This window comes from Drosophila tropicalis, unplaced genomic scaffold (genome assembly GCF_018151085.1).
Source record: "Drosophila tropicalis isolate 14030-0801.00 unplaced genomic scaffold, ASM1815108v1 contig_979, whole genome shotgun sequence".
In the NCBI taxonomy this organism is placed as follows: Eukaryota; Metazoa; Arthropoda; class Insecta; order Diptera; family Drosophilidae; genus Drosophila; species Drosophila tropicalis.
In genome coordinates this window covers 2,918,763-2,928,154 of record NW_027173482.1, presented here as the reverse complement: position 1 = coordinate 2,928,154, position 9,392 = coordinate 2,918,763, and the positions used below count along the sequence as shown (strand labels likewise).

Here is a 9,392-nt window from a genome sequence, read left to right as displayed (position 1 = left end):
CCAAAATTGTTGTGCATAATATTGACAATTCTTCCATCGATCAATCAGAGTAACTTTAGCCAATTCCGGAGCAGGAGGTGCTAAAGGCGCTTCACCCATCAGAAAGTGACCGGGTGTTAATACCATTAAATCGTCAGGAACATTTGATAGGGGACATAACGGTCTTGAATTTAAGCAAGACTCAATCTGTGCCAACACAGTTGCCATTTCCTCGAATATTAAAACTTGTTCTCCGAGAGTTCTCTTCAGATGATACTTCATGGACTTCACTCCAGCCTCCCACAATCCACCAAAGTGTGGCGCTGATGGTGGGTTGAAATGCCAGTTGATTCCTTTTCTCAATAATGTTGGCGCAATATGTTTCGTAATGTACGAACAATATGCCAGTTTTTCCACTTGCAATTTTTTGTTGGCTCCAATAAAATTAGTACCGCAGTCACTATAAACGTCTGTGCATAGGCCACGTCTGCCAATGAAATGGTTAAATGCTCCTATAAACGCATCTGAGGTCAGATCTCCAACTGGTTCCAAATGAATGGCCTTTGTCACTAGACATACGAACACAGCAATATATCCCTTCTGGGATACACGTCCTCTTCCTTTGCAGGGCGAAATATTTACGGGTCCAGCGTAGTCCACTCCAACGGATGAGAATGCTCTAGAAGGGCGTACCCGTAGTGCTGGTAACATTCCCATTTTCTGACCTGCAAATTGAGGCTTCATCTTAAAACATGTGATACATTTATGAATTCCAAACCGAACTGCATTGCGTCCATTAACAATCCAGAATTTCTTCCTTATAAAATTCAGCGTTAGTGAGGTTCCACCATGCAAGGTGCAAATATGACTGTAAGATATGACGAGATCTGTGAAAGGATGTTTATACGGTAATATATAAGGATATTTTTCATTTATGGGCAACAGGGAATCTCGGAGCCTGCCTCCGAGACGTAAAACACGTTCGTTCGAATCAAAATACGGATTAAGAGACAGGAGTATGCTGTCCTTCGCTATTACCCTGCCTTCCGATAGCGCCTTCCATTCAGAGTTAAAACAATCCTTCTGCACCATCCTAATCAATTCACGTAGGCCCTCTTCTAATTCCACAATTGAGAGTCCAGATCCTCTTCGTTCTGCCACAGATGTTCGACAATTATATATGTGGGATGGTATGGTAACGCTGTTAGGCTAGGCCTACTCCCGAAGCAGCTGATCGACGAGGTGGCAAGGAGAGAGAAGACGATGTGGCAAGGCAGAGTTGAAAACGAGGAGTCTAGAAAAAACGACGAACGACGTGTGTGTAAAATGAGTCAATACATAATTTGTCAAAACCTATTGTTCCATTATTAATTACCTAATTTAAGAAATAATCTACTTAATATAACAACTATTCTAATTCTTGTGGGCACCAATCCCACAAATATGGGGGGCTCAACCTAACTTGAATGAAGTAAAAAAAAAATGATGGCTCAACCTTACTTAAACGAAGAAAAATATAACGGTTCAACATAACTAAAAAATGTGAAGTCTTAAGCTAAATGATGTGAAAAAATAGTAAGAAGTGCTAAAACGACGAATAAGATGGACAAATTTACATATGTAAGAGTATTAAAAAAAGAAAATTAATTAAAGTGAGATCTGAAAGACAAAAAAAAAAAGTGTTTTAACGCAGTTCCAAGAATTTGTCAAACGTTTAACATTTCGACAAATTGTGAAGTAAAATACACACACATATAAGAGTGACGCTACCAATACAGACATACAAAAGTGAACATGGCAAAGCTCGCAGACTTCGGTGCTGTAAATGAAAAACTGCGTACGGAAAAGAGACAGAACATTGCATTGCTTCACAAATATGTATTCGAAAGGGATGGAGACAGAAATAACAGAAAACGGTTACGCGAATTTCAAGGTTACAACTTCAAAAGAACAGATAAAGAGTCTGCAATTAAAATGTCATATATTGCCGATGAACTTTCTGATAATGACTTAGCTGTAATATGTAATATGCTACATTTACACCATAATGAGAGCGACCTGCCTAACTTTATATTTTGTAATTTGCAAAAGGGAAATTTACTGCGTGATGCTGATTTTAATGCCGCGAATGACGAAGTCTCTGACGAAAGCGAAAACGAAGAAGATGATAATAATGACGTTGACGATAATGATGCACAAGAAGAAAGAAACAAAAACAACCCTTCAGTAGCCAGTGTTTCAATTCAAAACGTTCCGATTCAAAGTGTTCCAAGATTTGCTTTAAATTTTCATGATGTCGAAGACTCGATTAGATCGTTTAATGGTGAAGATACCCTTTCCATTGAAGTGTGGATTAATGAATTCGAAGATCTTGCAAAGCTAATGTATTGGAATGATTTACAAATGTTTATATTCGCAAAACGGTCATTAAAAGGATTAGCAAAACTTTTTGCTGCGAGCGAACGAGGTATTTCTAACTGGTTAAAATTAAAAAAGGCGCTACTTAATGTATTTAAATCGACGACAAACAGTGCCCAATTGCATAAGATGATGGCAGATCGGAAAATTAGAAAGAACGAGAATTTACAAGAATATTTTTTGCTGATGAAAGAGTTATCCACGCGCGGAAATATCGAAGAGTCTGCATTGATCCAGTATGTTATTGATGGTATTGACGACAGTGGTACGAACAAATCAATGTTGTATGGAGCTAACAACATAAAAGACTTTAAAGACAAATTGAAATGCTACGAAATAATGCGGGAGAAATCTAAGAGTGAGAATAAGAATGTACTAAATTTTAATAAACAATTCCAGAAAAGTGATCGCAATTCGCAGCCAAAGCAAGTTCGAAGTGTAAATAAAGAAATCAAATGTTTCAATTGTGGTCTTTAAGGTCATACAGCCGCTGACTGTGACGATAAAGACAAAGGTAAAAAGTGTTTTGAATGCAACATGTTTGGCCATATTGGCAAAGATTGTCCCAAGAAATCGGAAAAACGCGAAGTGAGTAATACACGAAAACTAAACACATCAACCTCACGTATGTATAAAGAGATAACAATTGACGGTTTAAAAATGAATGCTTTTATTGACACTGGAAGTAAATACAATCTTATGTCCGAAAAAATTTATAAAAGAATAAAACAGTCAAAGCTATGTGAGTGCAATAAATTTTTAATCGGGTTCGGTAATGGCGACGCGGTCAAAGCCATGGGTTCAATCGAAAAACTATTCGTAATTGACGGTCAAGAATTCAAATCAGTATTTCTAGTAGTCGAAGAACAATTTCTTGATGAAGACTTGCTCTTAGGCGAAGAATTTTGTAAAATTGCGGAAGTAAAAATAAATCGTGACGGGATAATTGTAAGAAAGAGTGACAGTATCGAGCTTGAAACAGAAATTTCGGTGTTGATGAAAATAAATGCATCAAATGTTAACGAGATTGATTTAAATATCGAAGCTAATGCAAGCAATTCCGCAAAGTATGAAGTACGCGAACTGATAAAAAACTATAAACCCGTAAACGCAAAGTCGACAAACGTAAAAATGCGAATCGTAGTTAATGACGATACCCCAATCTACTCTCGTCCGCGTAGAATCGGTTATAACGAACGTTCCGTAGTAGACCAACAAGTTGATGAATGGTTAAAAGAAGGTATAGTCGAGCACTCTGAGTCAGAGTACAGTAGCCCCGTAGTCCTGGTAAAAAACGAGATGGTTCTCCAAGACTATGTATCGACTATAGAAGGATTAACAAGATAATATTACGAGACCATTTTCCTTTACCCTTAATCGAAGACCAACTGGACAGATTGGTAAGTGCGAAGATATTCATCACTATTGACCAGAAAAATGGATTCTTCCATGTTGATGTCGAGGAAGAAAGCCGAAAATATACATCTTTTGTAACCCACAACGGGCAATACCAGTTTCTGAAGGTACCATTTGGACTAGCAAATTCTCCTAGTGTTTTCCAAAGACACATCAATGCTATATTTCGAGAGCTGACTCGTAAAAATATCGCGATTCCATATGTAGATGACATCATTATTCCAGCTAAAGATGAAGACGAGGCCATATCAAATCTCAAAGAAGTCCAGAAGAACAGTGTGAAAATTACGGCCTGATGATCAACCTAAAAAAATGCAGTTTTTTAAAGAGAAGAGTCGAGTTTTTAGGGCACGAAATCGAAGACCAAAAGATATGTATTTCTGAAGAGAAAACCAAAGCTGTAACTAAATTTCCCCAGCCCTCAAACCAGAAGCAACTTCAAAGTTTCCTAGGATTGGTTGGATACTTTAGAAAATTTATTAAAAATTTTGGATTAATAGCTAAGCCTCTAACGAATCTACTAAAACAAAATGCTAAATTCCACTTTAATGATTTTGAAATCGAATCATTCAAGAGGTTAAAAAGATTGATCACAGAGAGGCCCGTATTAAAAATCTTCAACTTTAACCATGAGACGGAGCTCCACACCGATGCTTCCATTGACGGGTTTGGAGCAGTACTTTTACAAGTCTCACCTGAAGATGGACAACTACACCACGTATATTATATGAGCAGGATCACAACGGACGCACAAAGGAAGTTTTCAAGCTACGAACTGGAGATACTAGCCGTTATTGAAGCTCTCAACAAATTTCGAGTCTACTTACTTGGCATCCGCTTCAAACTCGTAAGCGACTGCAATGCTTTCACCAAAACCATGGAAAAACGAGACGTTGGCACACGAGTGGCCCGATGGATACTAATGCTGCAAGAATTTGACTTCGAGGTGGAGCATAGAGAAGGAACACGTATTCGGCATGCTGACGCCTTAAGCCGAAATCCAGTAATGTTAATCACCGAGGAAAGCGCAATCAGCAAACTAAAGTATCTTCAAGAACAAGACGACGAGATAAAAGCAATTATCGATATTCTATCTGAAAAAGCATCACACAATGATTACTTTATGAAAGCCGGTCTCTTATGTAAGCTGGTGAACGACGTCGAACTAATAGTTGTACCAATATCATTTCAGCGTGATCTTATCAAAGAAGCTCATGCGAGAGGACATTTTTCGGTTAGGAAGACGAAAGACATAATTGCGAAAGAATATTATATACCGAAACTTGAGGCCAAAGTCGAACGACATATTAGGTGCTGCATCCCGTGTATTATCTCAAACCGCAAACAAGGAAAAAAAGGAGGGACTGTTAAATCCATTGCCTAAGGAAGAAGAACCACTGCAAACATTCCACATTGATTTTTTAGGTCCGCTTGAATCTACTGACAAGAGATACAAACACATCCTAGCTGTTATAGATGCATTCACCAAATACTGCTGGTTATATTCGACTAAGACGACATCCGCCCAAGAAGTTATATCGAGATTGCAAGCACAAAGTCTCACATTTGGAAACCCAGTCCAGATTATTACAGATAGAGGATCTGCTTTCACATCAGAAGACTTTAAGGAGTATTGCCGTTCAGAGAATATACTTCACCACGCTGTTACTACCGGACTGCCTAGAGCAAATGGGCAAGTAGAGAGACTTAATGCTATTATTATATCTGTTTTATCCAAGCCCTCTGTTGATGACCCGAGCAAATGGTACAAGTTTGTTGGTAGAGTTCAGCAAACAATAAATTCAACTCACTGTAGAAGCACAAATATTACTCCGTTCGAGTTATTAGTTGTAGTCAAAATGCGTACGAAGTTTGATATCCAATTGAAGCAAATTATTGATGAGGAAATGATAGCTATGTTTAACGAAAAAAGAGATGATCTAAGGAAGCATGCGAAGCAGCGAATCATAAATCTACAAGAGGAAAACAAAAACACTTATAATCTACGACGAAAACATGCATCAATTTATAAAGAAGGCGATATTGTTGCAATTAAACGTACTCAATTCGGAGGTGGACTGAAGTTAAAGCCAAAGTATTTAGGTCCTTATCGAGTAACTAAAGTCAAATCAAAGGATACTTATGATGTCACTAAAGATGCACACTTTGTAGATGGTCCGAAAAATCCGACTACTTGCGCCGAATATATGCAAAAATGGATCCCTTATGTAGACGATGACGAAGATGTGGCTGATAACTAAGAAAACTTATGAAAGGACAACGATGAGGATAATGATGATGATTACGATGATAACTACAATGATAAAGATGATAATGATGATAATAAAAATGACTACTCCGATGATGACGATTATAATGATGACTATTCCAAAGATGATGATAATGATGACTACAACGATGATAATTAGAATGATGGTTACGACGATGATGACGACGATGCTGAAAACTAAGAATGACTACCATGAAGACGATGTTGAAAACCACGAATTTAATGATGACACCGCTAACGACGATACAGATGAATCCAAAGCCGATGATGACGACTTTGAAAACGACGACGACGCATTTGGGGCAAATGCAATTAAGGATGGCCGATCTGTGGGGATGGTATGGTAACGCTGTTAGGCCAGGCCTACTCCCGAAGCAGCTGATCGACGAGGTGGCAAGGAGAGAGAAGACGATGTGGCAAGGCAGAGTTGAAAACGAGAGTCTAGAAAAAACGACGAACGACGAACGACGTGTGTGTAAAATGAGTCAATACATAATTTGTCAAAACCTATTGTTCCGTTATTAATTACCTAATTTAATAAATAATCTACTTAATATAACAACTATTCTAATTCTTGTGGGCACCAATCCCACATATACGAAACGTTTTATATATGATATAATCCAGACGAGTCGTGTATACGATGAATACTTGCTGATAAATGCTACACTTGGCATTTCTTCCACTGATATCTTATGGCACGTCACCCTTTTGACTTCAGTGTCAACAACCGACAGCGAATCCTGATCAATAGCATTACAAGGCCATTCGATGTCCGATCCTTGTAGCCATGATGGCCCATGCCACCATAATTCACACGATGCCAACTTGGTTGCACTCGTGCCACGGCTTAGATAATCTGCAGGGTTATCTTTCGAGGCGACGTGTCTCCATTGCCTTTCGTCTGAGATTTCCAGGATTTTGTTTATTCGATTGGACACAAATACTTTCCAGTTGGCAGCTCCACCACGGATCCAACTGATGGTTATCATAGAATCTGACCAAAAAATAGTGTTCGAATAATTAATGTTAATTCTTAGATTCTCTTTTAGATACTTATACATTTTGGCTGCTTCAAGCGCAGCACATAACTCTGCCCTAGGTATGGTTAGTTGTTGTTTAGTTGGCGATACTCTCCCCTTTGACAATAGCAACTCTGTGTGATACTTATCCTCTCCAATTGGGAAGCGCAAGTAAGCCGTAGCTCCATATGCTCGTGACGAGGCATCGCAAAACAGGTGCAATTCAGCCACACCACCCGGTAGCCCCCATGTAACATGCCGTGGTATTCGTATAGTTACTATGTTTGGTAACTCTTTTACGAATTTCTCCCATTCTCTCTTAATAGTGTCCGGTAGTGTGCTATCCCAGCCAATTTTTTCCTTCCACAGTTGCTGCATGAGAATTTTGGCAGTAATCATATCGGGCTAAGCCATCCCATGGGATCAAACAGTCGTGCAATTGCTGATAGTATTGTCCTCTATGTTGGTGAGCTCATTGGTGGAACGACATGCAAAGCAAAACGGAACTCATCTTCTTTGGGACTCCAGTATAGACCTAACGTGCGAATAGTATCATTACCTTCCATGTGTAACAATCCGCTTGATTCTCGATGCTCAACTGGTATGTTCTCTAATAGCTTTGTGCAATTACTCGCCCACTTCCGTAGTTCGAATGTACCACTACGAAGCATTCCAATCACTTGGTTCTTGACATCCTCCGTTTCTGCAATACTGTCGCCACCAGACAGTATGTCATCTACATACATTTGATGATTTATAACATACACCGCCAGTGGATACTTCTCGCATTCATCCATAGCTAATTGTTTCATAACTCTCATAGCTAAATAAGGTGCGGAGCTCGTTCCAAACATCACCGTCGTGCAGGCATATTCTTCCACATAATCACTTGTGTCCGGATTCCATAGAATACGCTGGTACTGCGTGTCGTCGGGTTGAATATTAATACATCTGTACATTTTTTCAACATCCGCCATAAATACCCATTTTAGCCCTCGCCAATTGAGAATGATTCCTTGAAGATGTACGTGCAATTTTGGACCTATTGCTAGAATCTCATTAAGCGATTTTCCATTACTCGTCTTGCTCGATCCATCGAAGACAACTCGTACCTTCGTACTTGATGACGATTCCTTTATGACTGGGTGATGCGGTAGGTAGCAATGATCGACTCCCCCCAATGCAGGATTGCCCGTCTTACTAGCCCGTGACGTTACACGTTCCATTTGACCCAGCTCCAGATACTCATTTATCGTGCCAACATAAGCGTTCTTCAAACTCGCATCGTTACGCAACCGTCTGTCCAGAGAATGTAATCGTTTTAACGCGCTCTTATATGATTCTCCAATTACCATTGATTCGTCCAAGTATGTTAGAAAAGGAAGACGAACAACATATTTCCCAGACGGCATTCGGCTATGTGTCTTAACGAAGAAATCTTCGCACCAGTTATCCTCTACTGAAACCCCACGTGGCTCCTCCTCGAATTGTTCTAGCTCCCAAAACTTACATAACAATTATTCAAGTATCTCATCAGCTTCCTTCCTTCGTACCGTTATGGTGTAGGACGATCTCCTACCAGCTTCTTGATTCGTTTTTCCTGATACAATGTATCCCAAATGCGTATTTTGCGCCAGAGGCATACCACGTATTCCTCGATACACTTCTCCCAACATCAGCTCATCGTAGAGGTCATTTCCCAACAAAATATCAACTCCTTGTGGACTGAAGAAGTTAGGGTCGGCCAACGGTAAGCCCTTCAGATGAGTCCACACTTCAAACGGTAGTCGTTTGATTGGCATGCGCTTACTCACTAGAGGTATTACTGACGCGAGCAGCTTGTATTTCGCATGTGGGTTGTAGATTGATCTTATGACTAGCTCCACCTCTGCTGCCGCACCAGTAATCGTGATGTGAGCCTGTTTGCGCCGCATTCTCTGAAATGAACGAAACTTGTGAACCTTGATCCAAAAACGCTCTAAACTGTAAGGGATAGCCTTCTATCGACTCTACCCACACCATTGCTGTTGGTAATAAAACCTCGTCTTTGTGCCTTACCGCAGTTTCTGTTGTACTCTTTCCAATTAAAGCATTCGCAGATGCTGTTGGGATAACTCCCTTCCTTAGTGTGCCAAGCGGCCTCTCGCATCCTGATTTGTCTACATGGAGTAGTGTATGATGCCGTCCTTGACATTTTTCACAATTTACCGCACTGTCACATGCATCTATTCGGTGATTTGGTCTAAGGCATCGAAAACACAGTCGAT

General features: G+C 39.8%; 1 protein-coding gene across 1 annotated transcript; it reads right to left on the bottom strand.

Annotated features, from left to right (window-relative positions):
- Positions 1-7,583: 7,583 nt before the first annotated feature.
- LOC137586353 (uncharacterized) lies at positions 7,584-8,480 on the bottom strand. Its single transcript, XM_068302361.1, has one exon. The coding sequence runs from the start codon at positions 8,478-8,480 to the stop codon at positions 7,584-7,586; it is 897 nt and encodes a 298-aa protein (XP_068158462.1).
- Between the last annotated feature and the right edge of the window lie 912 nt (positions 8,481-9,392).